General features: G+C 37.5%; 2 protein-coding genes and 2 long non-coding RNA genes across 5 annotated transcripts; 1 reads left to right on the forward strand and 3 right to left on the reverse strand.

Annotated features, from left to right (window-relative positions):
* Window positions 1–2,890: 2,890 nt before the first annotated feature.
* On the reverse strand, window positions 2,891–6,734 carry LOC146473713 (uncharacterized). The gene is made up of 2 exons (XR_014866257.1): window positions 6,317–6,734; window positions 2,891–3,231 (listed from the first exon to the last, which is right to left on the reverse strand). It is a non-coding gene; the product is annotated as an uncharacterized LOC146473713 (long non-coding RNA).
* Window positions 6,735–12,502: 5,768 nt separating this feature from the next.
* LOC146473714 (uncharacterized) lies at window positions 12,503–15,540 on the forward strand. The gene is made up of 2 exons (XR_014866258.1): window positions 12,503–13,152; window positions 15,255–15,540. It is a non-coding gene; the product is annotated as an uncharacterized LOC146473714 (long non-coding RNA).
* A 665-nt stretch (window positions 15,541–16,205) lies between these two features.
* LOC146473715 (uncharacterized) lies at window positions 16,206–17,993 on the reverse strand. The gene is made up of 4 exons (XM_085117668.1): window positions 17,950–17,993; window positions 17,215–17,344; window positions 16,960–17,149; window positions 16,206–16,594 (listed from the first exon to the last, which is right to left on the reverse strand). Exons 1-4 carry the CDS (start codon window positions 17,991–17,993, stop codon window positions 16,404–16,406), a joined length of 555 nt encoding a protein of 184 aa, XP_084973794.1. The 3' UTR covers window positions 16,206–16,403.
* Window positions 17,994–20,955: 2,962 nt separating this feature from the next.
* LOC146473716 (uncharacterized) lies at window positions 20,956–26,504 on the reverse strand. Of its 2 annotated transcripts, none has more exons than XM_085117586.1 (4): window positions 26,447–26,504; window positions 22,882–22,966; window positions 21,586–22,260; window positions 20,956–21,246 (listed from the first exon to the last, which is right to left on the reverse strand). In XM_085117586.1, exons 1-4 carry the CDS (start codon window positions 26,462–26,464, stop codon window positions 21,056–21,058), a joined length of 969 nt encoding a protein of 322 aa, XP_084973712.1. In that variant the 5' UTR covers window positions 26,465–26,504; the 3' UTR covers window positions 20,956–21,055. The 2 variants fall into 2 exon arrangements, with proteins under 2 accessions (XP_084973712.1, XP_084973713.1); XM_085117587.1 differs by lacking the exon at window positions 26,447–26,504 and adding an exon at window positions 24,091–24,147 and having other exon boundaries at window positions 20,957–21,246.
* Between the last annotated feature and the right edge of the window lie 21 nt (window positions 26,505–26,525).

Consider the following 26,525-nt stretch of genomic DNA (forward strand, 5'->3'; position numbering starts at 1 on the left):
TTCCTGTTACTTGAAAGGCATTGTAGTAAGTCCACCTTCAGGATTTTGTTAGTAGTTGGTTCGTTGGACGTCAGATGGGAGTGCCAGTGATTCAGGTCTGGCTTCAACAAGTCGCTTTCTTAGTTAAACAAAAAGTAAGCAAGGGGGTAGGGTAAGGGGCAGTGCTCCCAATCGCTTCATGCTACATAAGTATCGACCTATCTACCTCTTCCCTATACAGAAAATAACAAATCAGCCGAAAGTACTGGCCGCGTCAACCATCTTGCTGTTTCAACCCGCCACTCTGATAAAGGCCTTACTAAACATCTCGACAATCTTGTGGAAATGCAACAGGTAGTACTCAACTTCAAAAGAACATTGTTTAGGTCTCACCTTTATAGCCAATGTTCTTCCTCTTTCACAGCTTACAAATCCTGTCAGAGCGCAAAGACCACGAGGAAAAAAACTTGCCAAACTGTGGTGGCCATCGCTGACGTGAAATATCGTACTTTACATCGTCAGTTGCGGAATTTTCTTCTACTAGCTCCTCTCGCGATTCTTAAAATGCCAATGACATCGATAGCTATTAAAAACTAAATATAGCATAACTGGTGCAAATCGACGTTGGTATCGCATTATTACAGCTGTGGTACGACTCGAGAAATTCTCATTGGCTTCAGCAGTGTCTGCGGCTTGTAGTGTCTCATCCACTGATAAGAGCGACTCAAATCAAAGTATCCCTAGGGATAAATACTTTACATTTTTTTCCCTGTCCGACAATACACAGTTTCAACCGGAGTTTCTACAGCGTCATATGTGGCAGATTACTTTGGGCATTTTCTTATTCAAACGATACCTCTATTGCGGTAAAGGCATTTCAAACAGCACATAAGCCGTCTTACAATGGAAAGTCTGTGTGCTCGGAATCATGACGTGGAGTAGCATTTGCAGCTAAAAAGGTTCATCGCCAAAATTGAACGAAATGGAGTTGCCTTATGTATAGATGTAGTATCTTCTTGATCTTCGTTAGTAAAGTTTCTAGTTTCTTTGTATCTTCCACAATTGTTTCTGAACGTATTTTTTTTAAACCATCAATAAATATTGGAATCACTTTTTTTCGTTTTTACAACGAGACGACTCCACAACAATTTGAATTTGAAATTTATCACCTGCTACAAATTTCTGCTCTGTTTTTAAAAGTTTTGTCATACAAAGGGGTTATTCAAACCAAAGTGATTTTTTCATGTGGTGCTGTTAAAAGGGTATAGAAGTTGGTTTAAATATGAATACATTTAAATTTTGAAAAGCTACTGAGCAGCACTTTTGTGTAGGATTAATCAAGTTCCCCAGTGCAATCTCTTCATTGTAATAACCATGTGTTTTTCACCGATTTTGTATTAAAAGGCATCAAGAATATATGTGTTTACAACCCACTGATTTTCTCCGCTCGCTTTGGACGAAACGCGCCACGTGGTACAAACTACGATGGGGGTTATCTTATGATAATAGTCGTCCGATTTTATGTCCGTCGCCCGATTCTTTAGACCAGAAAAAACGACAAAAGAATAATAATTTCTTTGGTCTTAACTGTTGCAGTCTAATCGCAGTATAGTAAAATCGAGCAAACTAGTCAGCTCCCATTTATTCGGCGGCAATAATGCAATGACCAGTCGTATCTGTTTTTCATGTTTTACACTGCAATTAAAGTGCGAGCATTTTAGAAATAAATCGGAAGCTTAAAGATAAAGGAACTCCTTTCCGGCTTGCTAGTTATCGGATGGTAATGCCTCGGCTGGAGTATTCTGCTCAAAAATTCATAGTTACTCCCTAAGCTTCGTTTCTCGGCTAACTGGATATTTGGCTAGTTGGGCTGTCGTATACCATCGGCGCCATTTTGAATAACTATGGACCGCGCAGCCATTTGTATTTAGTTTGAGGGTCACGAAACATGCTTGCCTGACTCTAAATTAATTTGTTCTGGTTTATGCCGGTACTGAGTTAGAAGAGCATGTTAAGTTTTAGGCTAAGTAGTTTTCTTTTTAACTTCTCTGATCAGCGACAAGAGCGCTCATGAATTGTGAGTGAAATTGACATCTCGGAAATACGAATGCATATTACTGAGAGAGTTGAACGCATTTATCTAATCTATGATGATTATTTCGACGAATTCTACTGCTAGCTATTTTTTGTTCTCAACGGACAATGTAAAATTCATGCAGGCGCCCTAGAAGTAATATATCAATTTTGTGTGGAGGGATGCGAATTGTAGGAGAGTGATTTCTACTCGTCTGCTTTTTCGAGATCTTCCAAGTCTTTCAGAGTGTTTTTCATTAATTCTGTAAAAACATTCTATTTCCAATCCCTTGTAAAAGAACCGATGCAAAAATTACCTTGTTTCCATACAGGTACGAAAGAAAAACAACAACAACATAGTTTTCAAGAACTACAGGACCGCACGTTTACTAAAAATTATTTTAAGTTTTGTACGACGTAACAAAGCTCCTTGATACATCCCTCTCCGCTGAGAGATGAATTAGTAAAAAGTACCTTATTCATTTCTGTAACATGTTCTGGTAAAACTTCTCGGCAGTTTTTGGATGGCGATATGGAAATTTTTTCTTAAAGTTCATAATCGGCACTGTAAGCATTAACAACTGATGGGTGATTTGCACGACGACGTTATTTTATTACAACTACCAGAATCATCTTCGTTTTTCCTGTCTTATTTAAATTTTGTAATGCCAGTGAGGTTAAGATAACAATGTCTCGAGTTTGCAAGAGAAAAAACAAACTGGAGGATTCTGGTAGTTGTAGTAAATGACGCCATGATGAAAATGGCCTATTTCAGTTAAAGATTATTAACCAATGAAGTTGAGAATATGCCTACATACAAAACAAGTATCAACCCGTATACACGGATAAAAATTCTACTTTATTATCATACTTGAAAAGCAAACCTAGCTGAATAGTATCAAAATTGCAGCACAATGACGTAATTAGTGTACTTTGTCTTAAAGCAATAGCATAATTATATATTTTTTTTAAATTATTTTATGCAACAACGATTTTTGCTAGCTTGTTTTCCTTTGCTTGTAGGTAGTTCATTCACGCATGAGTATTGACCCGATAAATCAACGAGTGTTCTTTCTTTAGTTATCTGTCCTCTGAGTCATTTGTTTGGCTCGTAAAGGATCACCAAAGTCACCTTCATCGTTCTCGTTAAACTCTATTTTTCCAACTACTTTTCCTCGCCTGTGGACAGGAAATAAAACATAAATAATTTCACTTTTTCACCATGGGGCCACATCCTATAGTATTTTTTACGTTTTTCATTTTGAGGTTTTGACCCCATCCCCAAGGTCCTCGCCATATTCAAAATGGCGGACGGCGGCGAACACCAAAGTCGACACGTTGCAAAATCGTGCTCCACAATTGTTGTTCACATTTCGCACTTTATTTTCACTTTTTTTGACACTTTTTCCGTAATGAAAACATTGCTGCCGAATGGATAACATATTTGATTCCGGTAAAAGGGCAGCGAAGGCGAGGATTAAATGTGTCGCATGGCAAAATACTCCGAGGTCTTCCCGCCGCCATTTTGGATAATGCGAAGAAACTGGGGACGAAGTTAGTATGACAGTTCAAATAAAAGGTAAATGAAGAGTATCTTGTTGTGGTTTTGTTGACTGTGTTACACAAAGTGATTCTAGCTTTTTTCTGAGGATGTCCTTAAATGTGCCCATTGAAAGGAGAGCAATCGACAAGAAATTTTCCAAGTACACAAGTTGGTCTCGATCTCTGGATGAAATTTAAATGGGACCATTCAGATGAAAGCTATTGGGCAGTAATTCGTATTTATTTTTCGCGTCTACTCTACTGTAGAAAAAAAAACTGAATCATATAGTTTTCTGTTTTTATTTCTCTGTATCACGGTCCTGGGTTTTCAACTGTTGTCCCAAGATCATTGACTCCTCATCCCCAGCTGCTTTAAAACCAAAATGCCAAAAAAAAAAAAAAATGTTAATTTTTTTAAATTTATTTTTTTAAATCTTTAACCGTTCTAATCTTTGATTTTTCTTTCTTTTTTTTTCTCTCACTCTCTCCTTTTTTCTTTTCTTCTTCTTCTTGACTCACATTTGTAGTAGGCCATTCAATTGTGAATCTTCGGATGAAACCTGATTTTCATAAGCCTCGTGTTTTCGTTCAGGCTTTCTCGCCATTTCATTTTCCTTTGACCTGTGAATGTGCTCCATAAATCTACATTAACAAGTATGGCAAAGATAATTAAATGGTATACAGAAGTTCTGTCTTTGAACTGTGAATGAAATCCTAAACTGTGCCCAGTGTGAGGGCCCTTTATCAATTTCTGTTGAATTGGGTCTTTTTATTTCCCTATATTTCCTGGGATATTTAATTCACTGTTTTAATCTTTCCTTCGTTTTTATTAACGTTTGCCTATTAACTTACTTCATTAATGCAGAAAAGGTTATCAACAGTGCGACGTCCGGTTGAGGAAATTTTGAGTTATCGCGAACAGTTAAATCATTTGGTGTACTTACACATGCTCGCTTCACTGAATCCAGTCTTCATATTTCAAGTCAAAACGTTTTATGTTGTATTCAATAACACAACATCACATAAATAAATAATATATCGTCTATCATGGGATGTCTTTTCAACTTACTAAGCAAACAAATTAAACACGCATTTTTAATAAAGATTTTAGTCGCTTAATCGGAACTGGAAAGGACAAAGTAATTAGAATTCCTTGTTGTGTTTGCACCTGTCATTTTGTGAAATGAATGGAACTGAGAATGAAAAGCACGCTTTTTTTAAAGAAAGATTTGTGAAAAATAAAAATTAATTGATCGATATGTAACTAGCATAGGGACTAACACTTGACATATTTATTTCAAGGTTTACGAATTATTTTTTTGTTTATCTTGGTTGGTTGTCACGAGTACGAACTGAGTTGCCTGTTTTTCCTTTTTATTTTCGTATGAATCACACGGCTGAGTCACAAATGCTTGAATTTGAACTTCGTTCGTCGACCGAGTAATGAACTAAGAAAGTACTTAACCTCTATTAAAGTATCTGGTATGTTTGTTCCTGAACAAAATCATTTTTACCGTTAACGAGAAAAACGCAAGAATGGAGAAATTTATAGATTATCAAAGGAAGTTAGCTTGATTGTCAAAAGAATACCTTATTTCCAATATGCTAAAACAACCGTTTAATTCATGGAAGTTTAACCGGCGGCTGACAATGGCAACAATGGACAAATTGCTTTCTCGTCAGGTTGGCGTCGCTCTGAGGTTTCTCCGCTCAAAGTGTTCGGCTTCGTTAAAAAGTGCTTTAGGAAAAGGCGAGACACTGTCATGTTTCGTTTTTCATTTTGGAGGTATAGAATTATTTTTGTTTCGTCTTCCGGGTCATTTTAATAGATGTGCCAGGCAATTGGAGGTGTTTTCACAACCACATTGGTCTTCGCTCTTCGCCATTTTTTTTATGGATTTAAAACGTGAGCGTTTGTTTCCCTCTATTTTTAATCGATAAAGTACGATTTTATGCCAAAAAATGTACATTAGAATTGAAAGAGACCGAATGATTAAAGGCGAGTCAAATTTTCAATTAAGACTTCAAAAAGGAAAAAAAAAAAAAGAAGAAGTATCTTAATGGATTGAAACATCAAATGGAATCTCGACGGTTATAAAAATGCTAATCAACTTTCACATTAGCGGCTGTTGTGTTTCAAACATTTAAGGACATTGATGTGAAGAGCTTAGACAAACGAGAACTTTATGAACAAATTCCAGTGATCAATACTCCAAATAGCATCCTTCAAATAACGTTACCCTTTTTTGAAAAATTAATAAATAAACAAAAAAGAAAAGGTCACATTTCCAAGCGCTGAGATACAACCACTATTGTTGATGGTTTCAACTGACTTCACCCGAAATAGAGCAAAAAGTTATTCTCATCGAAAAACGTTAAGCAACGTAGTTACGTTATGATGGGAGGGGGAAGAAATACATTTGCAAACGAATTCTTCTTCGCGTTCTGCTACTACCGGTCAGAATAACCTCCATTTTCTACTTTATTCTTTCAGGAGGTGCCATAAACATCACAAGTTTTTGTTTGGTCAATTGCAGTGCAAACAAGAGTTCTGATCTCAAGCTGGTCGTTTGCGTGTAAAGAAATTTTGGGTATTTCTTCACTTTGTACATTAGGCGCTTTGAAGGAAGAGAATCAAACTACTCAAGAATCGATTAAGCGGGCAACTGTAGCAGGAACAACAAAATTCTACTAACAAACAATAAACATATACGGTATTGACCTTCCATTTGTAGATCGCCTTCTGCATCTTTTCCATGAATGCATCCCGCACGTTCCCTGGATCTGCCTTTGCTGGCGCACAACTTCTTGTGGACTAAGCATTGCGTCGGTGCCATCAGCTCCCAATTGCTCGCGTGTGTCTTTGACGGCTAACACAGCTGCTACTAAGACTAGAATGAAAACATATTTTTTCCACATCTTGTTTGATACGACTTATTGAAAAGTGATGGCTTCAAGCTGATCTCCTTATCAAGGGCGGAATTGGAGAGGTTCTACAGACTTTGCTTGGAGGAGAAGAGTTCTCTACGCTCTCTTAAGGTTGTCTCTGCTTATATCTGCTCTTTTTTGCGCGTCCGCTTGGTCTGTCAATCGTAATTTGTAATAATTTGAGATAAATGCGCTTTTATCCGACCAAGACACGCCGCGTTGTTATCGAGATTAAATCACCTGGTTTGGCGTTTTCAATCTTCCATTTCGTTCGCAATTGGTTGGTAATTTAGTCAATAGAGAGTGCGAAATTCTAATTGGGAAATATAAAAGGCCATTTTCAAAATGAAAAACCTCTCCTTTTGGGCGTATGAAACTTGAATGGACTGTCAGTGTGGGATTAATTATGATTTGCGTGTCAAACAAACATAGCGTTTTAGCTCCCACGTAGTTTTCTTTTCAAACATTTGTTCGATTTACTTTGTTTTTCACTTGAAAGGTGTTAATACTTACATACAAAACAGCTCTTTTCTCTATTATAAAAGTCGTATAATGAGTCTAGACCAATCCATCTCCTCGCGTCAGTGTAGTTGAAATCTTGAGTGAGATGTCTTTCCTCCCAAAACATTGTTCTTTTACTTAATGCCCTTAATTTTTATTCGAAAGGCTTTGATATTTACATATTTAAAAGTTCCTCTTTCTTTGATGAAAGTTGAAAAGAAAATAATTTGCCGATTATAAAAGAGGCCTTATTCAGTTTAGTGTCGAATACAAAGTGGATTTACAGACAGGAATTGAATCAGCACAGTTCACCGTGCACACGAAATGATCTGAATACGGCTCCTTACTCAGGTCGCACACGATATACAAAGCTGTATCACGGGTTGTGGTGTGATGTCACGGTTCGTACGAGGATACGTCAGGCTATGCCAAGAAATATAGAATATTCTGCGACTGAATCGGGATATATAGTGTAAAGAATCAAACGTATACTTCTTATTGCAGTCTTTATACATCGGCCCCCTAATACGTCTTTCAGTATCTCCGTACAGGTCAAGTAAAGGGATTCACTACGCCACCTGATATTTGTTAATTCCGTGCAGTGTTTGTGCCAAATTCACCTCTCAAAGTAAACAATATGAGTTATTGTTTGCGTATCAGCTTGAAGTGTGTTCCAAACGGCCAAAATGCAACTGTGTGAATAAAAATGCGCCCCATTTTTAAGCAATCTCGCCTTGCGCAATTATTGTAATATTTTCATCATGTGTAGCTTCTTTCTTTATGTTTTTGCCAGTAAAAAAAATCGTGGGACTTCTGTAGAACTTTCTCATTTCGCCTTACTGATAATAGCTTAACTCACAGCAAGGCGTCCACCACCTTTTGATAAACACAGGAACATGCCGCAGACAAAAATAGCTATCAGGTCATCGAAGTGGTTTTTGTAAACAAAGTATGAGGAAAACTTGCATTGAGCGGATAATTTCTTGACCAAGAGTTAATATTTAATGATTAGAAACCTTATGCAGAGCTCGGTCCGAGTTCCGTGATCGAAGCGTATTTTAAGAGGCTTTCCTCTGAGATCAAATTAAGAGCTAGAGACGTGGAGATTTCAGTGCCTTTCACAGACAAAAATAACCGTAATTGTCATGACCCGCCCACACAAACGCGTTATCGGCAGATTGCGTTTTCAAAATATTCACTTTCGAGAACTTTTGGGAAGAGTATGCGATCCCGAGTCGTGCGTTTTCGTTTCCGCTTTGGACGGGAACTCCACAGTAAAACGACTACTCAGGAAGAAGAGAGCACCAAGACGGTGTGAAAATAAAGCAAACCCAACAAATGAAAAGGATTGAAAAAAAAGAAGAAGCAAAAACCAATAACACAACAAACCAAACCAAACAAAGAAAAGGCGAAACAAAACAAAGAAAAACAAACAAAATATTTTCTAGCGTGGATCTTCCTTTTCCCTCTTGCACATCACGCATCGATTCAACAACCTACAATGTAAATTTAAAACCACAAAATCGGTTTAAACTTTGAAATCTTAGTTCCTTTGGTTGGATCAAGTTATTGACCTTCATTTGGGTATGTTTTATTCTTTAAGGACGATGCCTCCTAATATGGAGGTATTTTTGCTTAGTTTATATGACTACGTAGGAAAAGCAGATCTTAATCAGGGCTACTGAAATCATAAAAGAAAACTACCCAGCCTTTTACACTAAATACTCTTTTGAGCGATGTTAATGGCTTTTCTTTACCTGGCCGACATCAAAATTTATGATTACTGAGCAAAACAAAAATCATTTAACGCCTTACCACTGTGCCAATATCAGTTTCCATGGAGGGACTGGCACTAGCCAATCAAACTAAATAAATTTCGTCCAGTACAACCTTACGATCTATTCCAGGTGCATTTTAATGAAAAAAAAAAAAAAACAATGAAAAAAAAAAAAAAAAAAGCTGAAACAGCGGATGCATGCATACATGCACAAACACTTTGTTCACATTTCCAACATTTACTAATTATATTTACATTTGTTATATATTTAGAAATTTTCGCATACAGATTTTGGCTTTGAATGCGTGGTGGGAATCGATTCTTATGGTTTTCTACGAATGAAAGGCGTGGGTAATGACGTGACTAGCTTAATTGAAAGCATTTCTTCACGTTTCTACTATTACGAATTATTTACCATCTCCTGTACCTTTATTTTGTTTTAAAATGGGATTTCCAAAAATTATGGTAAGAATTCGCGAAAACTGAAATTTGACCCAGGCCTTAATTCACTTGCCGAGCAACAAAGAAGACCAGTTGTACTATAGGGGAAGTTTTACCTGTTTGTCAAAAAACGATGAAATGAGACCTTCATTTAGCAACAAAATAGTTCTATAACAACGAGACGAAATTAATCAACTCAATTCTTGAAAGGAACGACTCGTGATCTGTTCTTGCGCAGTTTCGAAACAAAAATGCAAAAACTTGAAAATGTTAGCCTGACATTTTTCTAGTTTCAGTCCATTCCGACCTACTCTGTCTCTGGCCAGAGGCACTAATCGACAGTTTTATTGTACTGGCATGGGGTGATAATTTATAAGAAAACTATTATTTCTTTTGCTTCTTTTAACAGACAAACATTTTTTCGTTTTGACATGACTCCAGATTCGCGTGATACTTTCCCTTTAAGTTGAAATATTGGCCCAAATTAAATATTCCCTTTATTGTAGTGTCAACCCTGCAGTCAGTCAAATATATTTCTAACAAGACCTTGGTTAACTCGAACTCTTTTTTCTGACTTAGACCACAGGCAGTCTCATTCTATTACAACATTATTACCACCCCCACCACTCCCGTGTGGGAAACATGCCAGGTTGTGCGATTCCATGAGTGGTTCTAGAAAGAAGCGGGTTGAAGGATCAACCTTAATTCACATAAATACTGCTATTATATTGTTTGATGCCCTTTTCGTTCTATTTCCAATTAGCATACGCCAACTTAACATACACACATAACGGCGGCGATAAAAGATCAATTTCGTCTCAGCGTGCATCTGACAATTTCTGAATTACAGCGTCATTATTACGAATTATACTGCCAGACTAGCAGCCGAGTTTTAAATTAAAGTGCTCCGTCTGCTTACTTAAAGGAGCCAATTTTAAAATAAAGCTGATGTGGGATTAGTCTATTATTAAAAAAGGCGACAAGAAGGCTGTTAGATTAATAAATTCACTATCTGCAGAGGCACATCCACATTAAGGTTTTATCAAATTTGCCGCCTTATAGCCTAAGATTATCATATAAATTATGTCATTGATGTCCTCTCAAGAGCCATTAATTGGTTTTAATTGAACATTTTACTCGAGGACAAATATTACCACCCTAAATGTTGTTTTATACCCTTTTAAAGTGAACATTAATTGGTTTGAAGTACGTTAACCATGTTTAAATTGCTCAATTTTAAGTTTTGAGAAAAATCAATCAGGAAGGAATATTAAAAATATCAGTAGACATTCAGTTTCAACGCAGATACGCGGATTCAAGTTTGGAATAAAAATTAAATCTGCACTCTGCGACTTTTATGTCATCCAACAAGTGGAATATCTAGTTTGTAAGAAAAACAGTCAAATGGAATTGCAAATATCTAACTAGCTTTTTCTTTGGTGAAATTTTGCACCATGGGGCAATTCTTCCTCTATTATCGTGTGAAATAAAGTCAAGTAAATTCGGGGAATGGGATTCTGTTCGCTAACATTTTCTGCTGCTTAAAAATTCGGGTAAAAAATCGGAGAAGATCAAGCCGTGCTGGCGTACACGAGCTTACCAAACTATCTTTAAAAAAAAAAAAAAACGTAGGAAGTAATTATTCTTCAAATATTTTGGCGTTGGGTGCAGCTGGCGTATGTTGTATTGGTTTTTGTTTATATAGTTACCGAACTAATTTATGGTAAGTTTAATTTTGGTAGCTTGCATGTTAGGGTTTAGATTCTTCTCCGTTCGTCACAACTAAAACAGGAATGGACTAACACACAAGTGAGGATAGAAAATAAAACAAAAATGCAGAAGATTGCTAGTCTTAAACAGTAAGATTTTCACGACTTCCTTTGTACTACTACATCGACCAGAAATATGTAAAGTTGTTTACCGTACACTGATCAAACCATATACGGGAATGATTTTTACAATGATAAGTGTGGTCTGGAGGAAATATCAGTTTATTTGAGGACATACGGATTGAAAATGTAACCTCCAAAAATAACCACATAAAATGCTGACAAATTCATAACGGGAAGAAATATGCTTTGAACGCAGGGGAGTGATGTAAATGAACGAGTACTTCCGTTGTCTTACCGCAGAGCATACAGGAAGATTTCACAACGAATCGAAACAAACTGGAGTGTATACCACAAAATCTGCTCAGTTCTGTAGACAAATCTTCCTTCTCATACATCGCTTTTCGGGTTCTTGTAATATAATTTTATTTCTTGTATTTTAGGTCATGAATATAGAATTATCAAGAGGCAATTAAACTTTGCAATACTTCAGGAAGCCCCAGCGTTTGAAGTGTAAAATTAATCCCTGTCTTTTAAAATAAAACTGTACTTTATCACCGAGTTTAAACTGTTCGTCTGTGAGGCACTTCCCTGTACTTATGCTTTGTAGTCGAAAGTCATGTTGTGAGAAACAGAGATGTCACAATAAATTAATTTCAAATTGTTGTGTGAGGCAGTTCGCTTTTAACAAAACTTCAAGCGTGTGAATTAGCCGCTTAAACTCCCTCAAGCGTGGTCATTTATTTCTAACAACATGTCCACTTTAAAGCTTGTAATTAATTAGACGCTTAAATTTTGTTATGTGAATAATTTTGTATTAAATCGTATAATAACAAACTATCCTTCATCCAAATAAAAAATTTAAACACCCTATTCACTTGCTATGTCAATATATGTGCCCCCAGTTTCCATCATTTCAGCCCCAACAACTCAATCCTTAATACGACCGATATTACACGGCGATAAGTATAATACACTCTAAGAGAAATTAAAAATGCACTTACAGAATAGAATTATGCCTGTCTTGTAAGTCATTTCTCTTTATCAAGTCCTGCTTGATTGACTGATCTTCTATCTCTAAGGTACGCTGTAATATGTCCGCCTGGTAAGAGCGGTTCCGTTTTTCTTTCGCCCACATTTTTATGAGGCGGCGCCAAGTACGGTAATGATCAAAATCACAACAAATAAGCGGAAAATCAAGAAAGTAGCATGGACAGAGATTTAAATAGTAAAATCTCAATGCAAAATAGTGTTATAGTTAAGCGGTCAATATCGACATTTATTGTTGTTGCCTTGTTTTCGCTTGAACGTTAAACGCATTCAACTTCTCGCTCTGTCAGGTGGAACAGATTAGGAACAATTAAAAACAAATCAAAAATTCATTTTGGTAATTTGCGTCAACCATCATTTGCGCACGCTTTGCTCGCCCGTTTTTGAGTCTGTTGTTAAGCAGTGCCCGCAGTTGTCCGAATTGGAATATGAATTTAATCGCTACATTTAGTTCTCATTACTAGATTCGTTTAGAAGCGTAAGATATATTCGTTACTGATTTATTAATGACCTCACTGCTTGAGCTGTGACTTGAAGGCGTTCTCTGGCGATAATATTGTATGATTCATTATACTTGATTAACTGAGTAAGCATTCTTCAAATACGCACCCGCCCACAGTAATTCAAAACATATGACGTTATAACGCGCTCTGGAACTGTCTTTGACTATCGGGATAAAACAGTATATAAGACCTTGCCTTAACACGGGAGAGACGTGCACCAAACAATCCTACCAAACCTCCTTGTCGAAAAAGCTGAGGAAGTGCTGAAGATCTTCCATTCCGCCGAACTAAATTATTGAGTGATTCGGTGAAAATGCATTTCCAGTGTGTGGGTATATTACTTTTAGCGTCGATATCGGTGTCAGTAGCGCTTAAACTAGTGAGTGAAGAAATGCAAGCGGCAAGCAGCTCAGGGGTTCGAGACTACGACAACCTCGAGACTTCACAGCAAGCCGAGAAATTTCCTCGTGTATGTGGTATTCACGGGTGGAAGAAGTGCAAAAGTCGGCGACGATCGTCAAGTGCTAAGGTAATTTTTTTTTTTTCATTTTGATTCATTTAACTTATTTATTTCTCTTTGATGGAGCAATTTTAATCTCACAATTGGACACAGGGAAACCAAACGAGAGCAAAATGCTTAAAATACTGTTTCAGTATTCCCAGATCCTTTTCTACCATTATAATAATATATTTAAGTAAACTAATACAAATCGACCTCTCCGGCTGCTTTACGTGAACATTTATGTCGCAGAATTAAAGTTTTAGTAAACGGAATTTTATTCCCCAAATTTACGAGCTGTTGTTGGTTTTACGCTCAAATTCTAGTTGTCTTTACTCGCTTTTTTAAAGTAACGACTGGCAAATTTGTCCCTTCAAAAACGAAAGGAATTAGCCATATCAATAAGCAGATTTTCTTTACGTCAAAGTCCGAATTTCTGAGGCGATTAAGACTTCGGAACAGCTATCCATCGAAATAAATCGTTACGTTCCCCTGTTGAACAGTCTCGAGCCGAAAAGGAAAAAGTAAAATCTCGATCTTCAGCAAGTAGCCGCCAACCTGGCGATTTTGATTTCTTGACAAATTACAAAAGAAAACTGTGAGCCTTTGGACTTTGAACCCGCGGATTAAAACCCTTATTCTTGTAACTTATGGCCCACAGCAGCCGGCATAAGAAGATAGAACGGATCAAATTCATGTGTGACTATTCAAAATGCAAGCTATTTTAAAGCAAAATCTGAATGCAGTTTATAGATCATACGAGGAGGTTATAACATCTGATACTCCGAACCTTTCCGGAAGGGGTTCCTGATTAAAACGCTCTAGGAGTGCTGCCTGTTTTCACTATTTTTTAACGGAAGGAAATTGAAGAAAGTTTTCTTGAATTGCAAGTAAGGCCAAAGGCTCATGAAGGTCGCTCAAATAACATTGCCGGGGGTATTTATAATAACATGTTGATTCTGAATTGAAATAGTGAAAATCAATTTGCAATTAATCCAACAGCTGCGAAATTTTCATGTCTTAATTAACGCACAGAAAATGCTTCATTAGTTTAATAGATCATTTCATGGGTTCAGACGCCATCTTAGCTTGGAGGCAACCTGAAGGTTATTCTTAAAATTAAAGTACATAATTATATGGTATTTTTGTCGACTTCGAACTTCTGTAACACCGCTCAAAGTTGAGTATCAGTTTCTCAGTTACATCCTTAATATAGTCAACAATTAGACCATTACAGACGTAGCGATATTCGTAAACCGCCATGAGAAATTTTTCGCATGTTGCTCATAATTTCGCATTAATTTCCATATTTGTTTGGAAGGAGTTTTAAACGTTGGTTTACAGACGTTTTACCATGAAGTTAGTCTCCATATTTCAAGAAAACAATGCAGACACACATTTAGGAGACGTACCATTTAAAAGACGTATTCGCTGTTAACATCCCAAAAATTTGAGGGGACTCACAGAGGTTCAAAATCAGAAAATCCCGTACATTTACCGTAGCTTTTTCAGTGTTTACCACCCCTCTCCTGAAAACAACATGGCGCCAGTTGTGTTATTGGGCAGAAACATACGCTTTAGTGTTTCGTGTTCAACGCCATGTTTAATAGTCCCAGAACGTTTGCGGGTGTAGAGGCTACGAATACACTTCTTGTAAGCTAACACGGCAGTTTAGTACACATATGCGTTTCGATAGCAACTTCATGTAATACAATTCAAATGAAGCGATAAGAATCGAATGTGGACTCTGTTCGAATCTTAGGCCATTCCTTCTCAAATTACTCCTTTGAGGGGTTTGCAAGGAAGCGTCGCGAAACCAATACCCAAGTCATTACTTTAGCCAATCACAACAAATGAAACAGTGCAATGAGCCAATCAGAACTCGAAGCATATTCATGTATCTGGAGCAAGTGCGAGAAAGCGCGTGCGAGGAAGTCACAATTAGTTTTATTCTTGCTTTTCATTGGTTGAGAAAAAGGCGCGAGTTTTTAAAGCCAACCAGGGAACGTTACTTACTCTCGATACTTGCAAAATCATGGTTGAACCAAAAGAGTTACACATAATGAAGTTATTAACAGTCAACTACTGGTTTGGCTACTCAGACAATTCCTATGTTTTTATTTTCTCTACAGAAAAGACAGCCCTTGGAGGCATTATTCGATATGGATGAATAGACTCTATCCTAGGATTGGTTCAAACAGCTGAGGAATAAAACGATTAAACTGAAGACAGGTTAAAAAAGGAAAGCAGAAAAAGGAGACGAAAAAACTACACGAGTCTCGTTAGTAGGACATAAACTGTTGTAATGCATTTATACATGCGAATAAACTGTAGGTACACGGCGTACTTTCTCCTTTTTAAAGCGGCCATTGCTGATACCAGTCGCTACAGGTTACTCGAAGGACGCCAATAATCTAATTGTTTTAGGTCATTAAATTGTCATTTTCAAGCTTATCTTGGTCACTATCTATGACTGGGTAGATGGTTACATATGCTCTATTTCACAAACAGACACCCACTACTTATAGATCAGCGGACATTTGACTCAAAAAAGTAGGAATCGAAAAGCACCAATCACTTTAACAGTCTTCATGAGCAATAACATCACGGCATAACTGAAAGAAGACCAATAAAATCGTGGCTCTGTTAACGAAGCAGGTCAATAACCAGAGACATTAATTGAAACTATTTATTGACGATCCACTATTTACTTGACTCTGACGTTGACCTCAGCTCAGGTTGCCGAACCGCACACAGTCTTCTCAGGGCTACACTCCCCCGAGTTGTCATAATTTAGATACTTTAAATTTTAAAAATCATAATTAAGTTGTAGGCCATCAAGAAATTGCGGCCTACAAATGATCTAGCGGGGGTCAGCGAAATCTCACTTCGCAGACTTTGATTATTTGTTGTTTTTATATACAAGCAAAATCCGCCAAAACGTGTATTGACTAGACTTGTCAATGTCCAGGAAATTCCATGTTAACATGACAGCTATGTTGTGACGTACACGTTTCTTTGACGTTTGATTGACTTCTAAAGCGGTTAAACCAACGATTAAGGAACATGATCGTTACTGATATGGTCCAGTTTATCAGTTTAAGACACTGGCTGCGGTACAGGAAGCAAACAATTAACAATTGAAAATGGTGTAGGCAGTTTTTTATTATCATTGATGAAATTACAAAGACCATTCTTTATGAATTATCTCAATTACGCTTACACTGGCTTAAACTCTGCTATACATATGATGTGAAGCAACATAGAGGAACCTAATGCTTTCATATAATGTTAACAGCATTTCCGTGACTATCAGTGGACATGAAACCAACAAATCTATAGTTGCCCATATTGGCACGCCTTGGATCAGTGATGTAACGGCCGGCGTTGTCATATTGTGACACACGGGTTCGCCCGGGCTTATGAGACCATTTGCCATCGTCATCCAGGCGGTACCAGTGGTAATCAGCACCTGAGCGGAAAGACAAAAAAAATGAAACGAATTGAACGTTAATGAGAGGGAAATGTATAAAGCATAGTTATCGGGTTTCAGGTACACGGAAAACTTAGGGATGAAAGGAGAATTAGAGGATATATAAATATCGCTGGATTTTCACTCCATAAAAATAAATTTTCTGTTGAAAATTAACAAGAACATTTGGTATCTCTAGCTATCTGCTAGCTTGGCACATTGTATCTGCCTGGCGGTTTGTTGTCACTGATACCCACATGTCAGCCTGCCCGTCGAATTTTCTATTCGATTTAATCTTTTCTCCAGAACGTTCGTCTCAGATATAGTTAAATAACATTGAATGCGAGTATTGGACTTTTACTAACCTGGGTAAATAACTAGTGCCACCAGGTGACGTGGTCCGTTAGGGACTCTGGGCAGGGGATTTTGGGCAAAGACACCTTGAGGTCCCGGAGGGACGTTCACAACTTGCAAACCATCATTTACAGAACCCGCTTGAACGCCAGTGACTCTGTCGTTCAGTTCGCGTAGTTGTAGCAATTGTTTCTTGTCAATCTATTATGATTGCCGTTCCACTAACTTGGGAAATAACTTGGTGCAAAGCGTTTTGTGACCTCTACTTCGGCGGAGACCTTTCCCTGGTTGATCTCTTCAGAAACGCTCTTCAGACAGTCGTCTGGTATGATGCCCTTTGGTATGGTCTCCAGTAGTAGCTTCTGGAGAGGCACCGTGTTTGGGCCAACAATTAGACTGAGGTGGGAAATACGCAATTAAATAACTGCAAACACAATCAGTCGTACATGCACGAACATTAAATCTGTCTAAGATACTAAATTCCGTTATTCGCGGGCAATGGACAGTGGGGGTAGACATTGCAAAATCAGATCAATGTTAAGCAACAGTTCCCTGTCGTTCTATCTGTGCGATATTCTATTGTAATACCAGATTCAATAGATCAATTTAGTATTTCGATTCCTGCTAGTGAAGAGGTTGAAGCTTTGTAAAATGATCTTAATGCATATGGTACGAACCGTGTCTCAGTCACATTATGTCGACTCTGTCAGACATTTTTTTCCTCACGCTGCCTCACGACTGACTCTCGCAAAGGTGTGAAATTATTAATAGTATTTACCTAACAAAATATGGTTCGAAACATGGGGTTTTATGAGGAGAAGTTTTTATGGTAATATGAATTTTCGATCAGAGTGAGTTAATTTTCATAACGGAATGGAACAGCGATACGCTGCTTAACAACAGAATTGTTAAATTGCTTTTCATATTGAGCTTAAATTTTATCAATTTTTATAACCAATCTTTTACGGCCTGGCTGAGTTTCTTTGTGCCTATATGTTTACTTTTTGTTGTATATCAACTGAAATTTAGGGTCGCATTGCAACATAATAGCTTTCAACGCGCTACAATTTAGTGTTGTCAGAAACATCCAATGGGCCTTTTTCCTCTTTCATTACGTTTTCTATGTAAAGTGATACACATTTGATCAAAGCTAACTGGTTGAAAACCTGTTAGTTCAACTCACGCTTAATCTCGAACCAAAAGAAGGAATCGGTGTTCTTCGCTCTATTGCATTACCGTTTTTTTTTTAAACCTTATCTAAACATTAAAGTGAAAAATGGATAGCTGGAAAAAAAAAGTCTAGGCGATTTATCCTGAAAATTCAACTGACCTTTAATTTGTGAGTGTGGTTTCTTTAGAAGAATGATTAACGGCTGGTCAAATCTAGTAAAACAAATCATCGTTAAAACTATATAAATATTCTTACAAAGCAAAGAACACAACAACAAAAAACGTAAAGGACATGATAAAGGTAACCTCTATGTACATAAAAACAAAGTTCTAAAAAAATAGTACTAAAGCTATCTTACCCTTACGTAGAGGAAACACTAATCTTACTGCAAGACAGTTTTCATCCAAATGAATTGCTTTTTCATGAATTAACGTTCAGGTCAAATGGTTACATTTATTATTAATTATTAGAAGGGGAGAATCGACTCAAATTCCAGAAGAGATGCGTACACCGCCTTTTAAATAAATTATCGCCAAGGAGAGATTTTCTACTAACTTTTTCCTCTTTTAAGAGTAGGCACGAGGCCTTAAGGAACCCCACTTTCAGTGGTAATACTCTTTCCTTCAGAAGACAGATAACAACAACAACAAAAATTGAGTGCAATTTTCTCTTTTTATTTCATGACGATCAAAGAAGCGATAATGTCAGTCAAAATTCAGGTACCAGTTTTCTCTTCCTTTCTTTATTGTTCCGTTCCATTAATTTTGCTCAGCATGATGCGAAGAAAACTCACTAAGTTGGCTGGTTCACTGATATATTTAGCCTTTTTCGACACTAGCAATTCAATATCAGCATACAAGGCCGTTACTTAACTGAAATGTTCTACAATGACATTCGGCGAAGACCTTGTATGAACAAATTCAGCTCCAAGTCGGCGAAATAGGTTACACGGAATGATGTTCAAACTCTAAGGGGGTCTTGTAATGACTTGATGGACCAGAAATTGCAAACATTTTTTTTTGTATGTGTTGCACTTTTCAAACTTTGAAGCCTTAAACGGGGTCACAGTCTTCTATGGTGCATTGTTGAAAACTAAAATTTGGAAATAATAAAAGGAACAAAACATAAACAGAGCCCGATTAGTTTGAAAAACCATATCCGAAACATGGCACTTGTCGTTCATGTTTTTTGTTAACTGAACACTTCCCTGCTAAAATGACGAGTACCCAAAGTAAAATAAAAATAGGAAAATACTGAAAATTCGTTCTCCAAAATATTGAAAGAACTGATTAATTATCGTATATGTGCTTTAATTTAAATGAAAAAAGTTTAGAATGTCAAAGTTGGTACTTTAATGATTCAGAACACTTAGAATTTATTTAAAAAAAAAGTTAATTATTTTTCTATAGACGTTCATTCGAATTCTTAATATAGCAATAGTTGCTTTTGTTAAACATTAAAATGCAGCGTTAATTTCATCTAAAGTTGTGTGCTTCTCAAGGGCTTTGAAAACGCTGACAGTTAGTGAGATGGTCAGTGTTCATATGGGACATTTTTTAGCCTAGGGCGCTTTTCAGTTATAAGATAGCTTGTTAGTGTACGAAACTGATTATTCCATTGCCTTTGCCCATATGCTTACTTCAGTTTCATTTGACCAATTGCAACTTAACAATGGTTTAGTTGATTTAAAGCCGTCAAATTACAGTAAATGTACCTCCTGAAAAGAACGCTTTTACCCAGTTTGTAGACTAGTGTGTAGTCCAAGTAAAACCACTGACATACTTATTGGTGGATGAGAAATAGACTTTACTTTCAAAACAAATTAAAGTCGTGAAAATTTGTCATGATAATAAGCACCAATATTAAGCTTCACTGTACATGGTGGGCGAGACAGAGCCTATTTCGACCTCCAGCAACTAACTGACAACAATTTTTTGATTTTGATTTTTTTGAAAAATAACAAAAGGAAACTGTGCGGCTTTTTGCTTTAGAGCCCGCGGATTATAGCCCTTATTCTTATGACTTTATGGCCCACAGCAGCCGGCATAAGAGTAGAACTGATCAGCAAATGTGACTATTCAATTGTAAGTTGTTAAAAAAAATCTGAATGCTGTTTATAAATCATACAAGGTGGTTATAAGATTAACTCGAGACTCTGAATGATTGTTCGGCCATTCCGGAGAGAGGTTCTGAATAACACTCAATCGTTCCTATTTGTTTTTCGCTATTTTCTAATACAAGGAAATTGAAGGAAGTTCTCAAATTTCGAGTAAGGCCAAAGGCTGTTGAAGGTCGTTGAAATAATGAAGATCAATTTGCAATTAATCAAACAGCTGCGGACACAAACAGAAAATGGTTCATTAATTCATCCTCTCTTGTTTTATACTTTCTCATGGTTTCGGGCGCCATCTTGGTTTGGAAGGCAAACAAGTTTGTTCTTAAGGTGATGCTACATATGTGGTATTCTGGCTGATTTTGAACGTCTGTATGCGTACCCCGCACGACCGCTCAAAATTGACGGACTTAACTCTCAGTATCTCTGTTGCATAATTAATCTTATGAAGAATCAGACCATCATAGCTGCGGACGTTATTGTCATGAGCAATGCTAACATGTTGCTTATAATTTCACGTAAATTTTCATATTTGTTTTGGAAGAAATTGAACGTTGATTTATTGAAATTTTACCATGAAATGACTCCAGCTCAGGTTGTCGAAACAAGCGGATAAAAAACATGATCATTATTGGTCCAGTCTATCCGTATAAGACACCGGCGCCGGTATACAGGGTACAAACAATTAACAATTAAAACCAGAGTAAGCAGCCTTTTATTATCATATTGATCAAATTACAAAGATCGATCCTTGTGAATGAAGTACGCTTACATTGGCTTCAACTCCACTATGATGTGGAGCAATATAGAGGAAGTAAAAGCTTCATCTGATGTTAACAGCATTTCCGTGACTATCAGTAGACATGAAACCAACAAATCTGTAGTTGCCCATATTGGCACGCCTTGGATCAGTGATGTAATGGCCGGCGTTATCATATTGTAACACACGGGTTTGCCCGGGCTTATGTGACCATTTGCCATTGTCATCCAGGCGGTACCAGTGGTAATCAACACCTGAGCAGAAAGACAAAAAAAAAAAAGGAACGAACTGAACTTTAATGTGAGGGGAATAGGAAGAAGGAATTGTATGAAGCATAGTTACCGGGATTAAGGTACACGGAAAACCTGGGAATCACCGGATTGAGAGGTCATAACGATCAATTTCCTGTTGAAAACTAACAAGGAAATTTGCTCCTCATCACACGTTTATACTGGTATGTCTAACTATCTAACGGCTTAACATATGTCAGTCTGCCTGTCAGATTTTCTATTCGAGGTTTTCGTTTCTCCAAAACACTCGTGCTAGATACAGTTAAATAACATCGAATGACAGTATTTGATTTGTTTACTAACCTGGGTTAACAACTAGTGCCACCAAGTGGCGTGGTCCGTTAGGGACTCTGGGCAGGGGGTTTTGTGCAAAGGGACCTTGAGGAGCTTGAGGGACGTTCACAACTTGCAAACCATCATTTACAGAACCAGCTTGAACCGCTGCAGCATTCATCGCCAAATTATACTGATTTATATTTGCAATTTGGCCATTGGCAAGAGCAAACGCTCTCCCCGGTTGTGCAAAGGTTCCGGTGGCTCTGTCATTCGCGTAGTTGTAGCAATTGTTTCTTGCCAATCTATTTCGATTGCCATTCCACCAGCTTGGGAGATAACTAGGTGCAAAGCGTTTTGTCACTTTTACTTCGGCGGAGACCTTTCCTTGATTGATCTCCTCAGAAACGCTCTTCAGGGTGGCTTTTGGTATGATGCCCTCTGGCATGGTGCTCAGTAGAAGCTGCTGGAGAGGCATCGTCTCTGGACCAACAATTAGATCCGATTCCGTATTCATGGTGTCTTGAACTAGGAACCCCTTGTAGCCCAACCGTGCTGGCATATCTTCAGGTCGGTAGGTAAACCCGCCATTTTTTGCTCTCTCTACTCGTCCAGCTATTTCATTATGACTTGAATCAGTCGATCGAATCGTCCACTGTGGATCGGGACGGCCAGAAAACACAGCCAAGGTTACGTTTAATTCCCCTGGAGGAAAACATAAAACATTCAGCTTAGAGCTTAGCCAGCTTGTTGACGTGTCGTCCTTAAGGCTGCTCTATATCTTATTGCAATAATATTCGAATGTCTGATAATTCCAAAACAAAGAAAGTTCCCACTTATGATCAACATCGTTGCTAAATGCAATGCGTTGGATACGAGATCGATGATAAATTCGCCGAGTTGCCTATAATCATCTCATATCCAAGAACGAGTAGAGTAATTGTTTCATTTAAAATAAAATAATCAAGAAATATTGCTTGATCTTGATGATTTGGTTTTGCAAGAACAACCAGAAGACAATTTAATGGTCGCTATTTTTCGGGCATGGTATAATGGCTCGTATACCATGGTCGCTAAGCCAATGACCAGTCCCTGGAATTTCATTATGACCACTCGGCCACGCCAGCCTCCCTTGAAAAGAAATTAATAGAACACAATATTAGATACATCCTACATTTTGCAAAGACTACCAAGTTCCTTATTCTACGTCTTTCGAGAAATAAAACGAAAAGTCACGCATGTGCAGAAGACAACTATTGAACGAACAAGAAGATTTTCGTAACATGGCAACGGGTTAGAGAATTTTACATAACTAGATCAACAAACCTGAGACTCCATCAAGAAGGTACATTTGTAGCAAGGCAATTATGACAATGAAGTAGGTCACCATATCTGAATATAAATTCCTGTTCTAAGGAGAGAAAGTTCGAAATTACGCTAAATTGGAGGGAGGGAGGGAAGACATACTGATGGAGGTGGCTTTGGGAGATGGGCAATGCAAAATGAAATAACTACAAACATAATAGTTGTACAGATCCAAACAATAAATTCGTACAAGATATTATGCAATTAAGGGCAATGGACAATGGGGGTAGGCATATCAATGTTAAGCATCAATTCCTTATGGTTTTATGTGTACAATAGCATACTATAATACCAGCTTCAATAGATCAATTTAGTATTTTGATACCTGGTGGTGAAGAGGTCAAGGCTTTGTAAGCAAGATCTTAATGCATATAGTACGAACCTTATCGTAGTCACATTGTGTCCCGTTGGACATTTTCTGCCTCACGGTGCGAAACGACTTTCTTGCAAAGGTGCACAAATAATAACCAGAATTTATCCAACAAAATATCGTTCCAGCCAGTCCATGAGGGTTTAATGGTAATTTGAATTTTCGGCGTCAAATAATAACTGAACGGAATAGCAGTAGGCTACTGAATAACTGAACTGAACTGTTTACTTGCTTTCCACATTCAGCTTTAATTGTATCCACTTGGGGTAATCACCAATCTTTTACGGTCTGGTTTTAGTTTGTGCCTACATGTTTTTCTTTTGCCATATATATATCAACTGAAATTTGCGGGTCGCATTGCGGTATAATAGCTTTTAACTCGCTGCAATTTGGTCCTGTCAGAAACATCCAATTGACATTTTTCCATTTCACTACGTTTTCTCTTTAAAATGATACACTTTAGACCAAACCTAACTGGATGAAAACCTGTGAGTTTCAACTCAAGTGTTTAAATTTGAACCAAAAGAAGGAATCGGTCCTGTTCGCTCTATCGCAGTTATACCTTTACCTTTAACCTTAACATTAACCTTAACCATAACATTACGTGAGAATATGGATAGCTAAAAAACTCTCGATTTACCCTTCTGTGAGTGTGTTTTCTTAAGTAGAACGAGTAATGGTTTGTCGAATCCTTACTTAGAAAACAAAACAAAACAAAAAACTAAAGGAGGACAGGGTAAAGGTAACCTCTATGTAGAGAAAAGAGAGATTCTGAAAGGACATCGATGAAGTTATCTTACCCTGTTGGGAAACACCTATCTTACTGGGAAGCAATTTTCATCAGAATAAATTGTTTCTTCGTGAGCTAACCTTAAGGTCAAACGCTTACATTTATTATTAATAATTACAAGAGAGCCGATCGACTCGAATTTTAGAAGAGATACCTGCACCTGCTTTTGAATAAATCACCACCAAGGGGAAATTTTACACTAAGGTTTTCCTCTTTTAAGAGCGGGCGCAAGGCCTGAAGGAACTCTACTTTCTGTGATAATACTCTTTCCTCAGAAAACAGATTTTTTAAAAAAAATTGAATGCAATATTTTCTTTTCATTTCACGATGAACAAAGGGGCAAAAAAAATCAATAAAAATTCAGGTACCAGTTTTCTGTTCCTTTCTTCATTGTTAATTCGATTTATTGTTCTCAGCATGATGCGAAGGAAAAAATCATCAAGGTCGCTGGTTGACTGATATGTTTAGCTTTTCGACAACAAGTCAAAAGCAGCGGTGCAATGAAACGCCCTCAAGCGAGAATCTGTGAGGCTCTTGAACAAATCAGTTTATGGAACAACAGCTCCAAGTCAGTGAATAAGGTTACACTGAACGTTGCTCAAACACTAAGGGGGTTTTGTTAGAACGTAATGGACTAGTAATTGCAAATATTTTAAGGAACATGGCCTTTTGGTTCAGTTTGCTTGATATCATATTGCAATATGGACTGTACTTAATCAAATTGGTATCTGGATACGTGTTTGTGAAGAGGTTAACTCTATTAAGCCTGGGTTTAGGCTGTCAACATTATATTGCCATGGAAACGTCAAGTCACGCGAGCAACCAATTGTTTTACAAATTGTTCCTAGATAAATTTTGGGTAAAGTTGCAAGTCTGCTGGAGGTTGAATAGGGTTTAGGCTTGGTGGAACGTAAGATATTGGCCAGATTTAAACTAAAGACGGATAATCCGTCTGGACGAACTTAGGCAAGAATTTTCTAGTTCGTCTGATAATCCGTCCTTGTATAAAAACGGGCAACAGACGAATTATCCGTCAAGACGAACTATCTGCTTTGTTCGTCTTGGTAGACGAACTAAGGTGGATAATCCGTCAGGACTTATGATCCGTCTGTGTGTATAAATGCAGGGACAGACGAACTTAGATGCCAGAATCAACAACTCGTTACATAAAGCCAGCGGTCTCTTAGCAGTAGGATAAAAAATGTGTTCGCATAAACGAAGTACCTCAACAAAGGCCAGAGAACAAAGATGGCCCCAACTCGACAATTTGACTTGTACCCATTCCTTTTCCTCGCGCCAGTTTCTCGCGACTTGCATAATCCGCCAAGTATAAACGAGACGAACTATGAGACGAACTAATACTGTTTTATAGTTCGTCCCGTATTTATACTAGACGGATTAAACGACCGGACGGATAATTCGTCCAGACAAATTATCCGCCTCTAGTATAAATCGGGCCATTAATGCCTATGGCGCGAACCAAGTCTCAGTCACGTTTTTTTCCCGCACATTGCCTTACGAGTCCCTTCCCAAGGTGCATTCATAACTAGCAGCCTTTTGGTAGAAGAACCGAACAAACTATCTTGCCAACCATATGGTAATTTAAGTATTCGCGGCCCATCATAATTTAATGGAACAGAACAACAAAATGCAGTTGACTATTGAAGTCATGTTCAGTTTCAAACTTTTCCATGCGGGATAATCTACGATCTTTTATGATCTGCTTTTAGTCTCTTTGTTCGAGAATGTTTTCCTCTTGTTTCATCAACTGAAATTTAGAGTGGCAGAATCGTTTCTAAATAGCTACAAGTTTAGGCTTGTCAAGCAGGTTAACCATTATTGGCTATGAGTGCTACATTATATTTCATCTGTGATTTTATACGTGACTTTAATTAAAGATGCATTCATCGACAAAGAAACAAAACCAGGTTTTCTTCTTTCTCCGTGTTAACACATTTCCTTTCAAAGCACTTGAATGATATCGTCTCAATAACTAGAAAGTGCTAATTGATACAGGCAAGACGCAAATCTCAACTCAATGGCTTGAATCCAATTCACCCTTAAACCAGGACCCCCTTTTCATTCTATTGCAGCACTTTAGCCCTCGATAACCTTACCTTGAACTTTTAATAGATAAAATAATCTCTATTTCCCCTGAAAACTTGACAGAGCTTCCGTGAGTCTATTTCAACTTTCTTCTAGTGAATTAATGACCGTGTGAAGAGGTCAAGTACAATCATAAACAAAATATCAAGATAGATTCTTACATAGAAATCAAAGCATAAACGAAAACGAAAACGAGAATCTAACCGGCTCTTTAAATTGAAAAGAGAGCTTCTAAAAGGACGGTACTGAAGTCAGCTCACCTTGAGGGGAAACACCATCCTTTCTGCAAGACAGTTTTTCACGGAAATCAATAGTTTCTTCTTCAGTTCAGGTCAAACG

This window comes from Pavona decussata, unplaced genomic scaffold, assembly GCF_977016875.1.
Source record: "Pavona decussata unplaced genomic scaffold, jaPavDecu1.1 SCAFFOLD_92, whole genome shotgun sequence".
In the NCBI taxonomy this organism is placed as follows: Eukaryota; Metazoa; Cnidaria; class Anthozoa; order Scleractinia; family Agariciidae; genus Pavona; species Pavona decussata.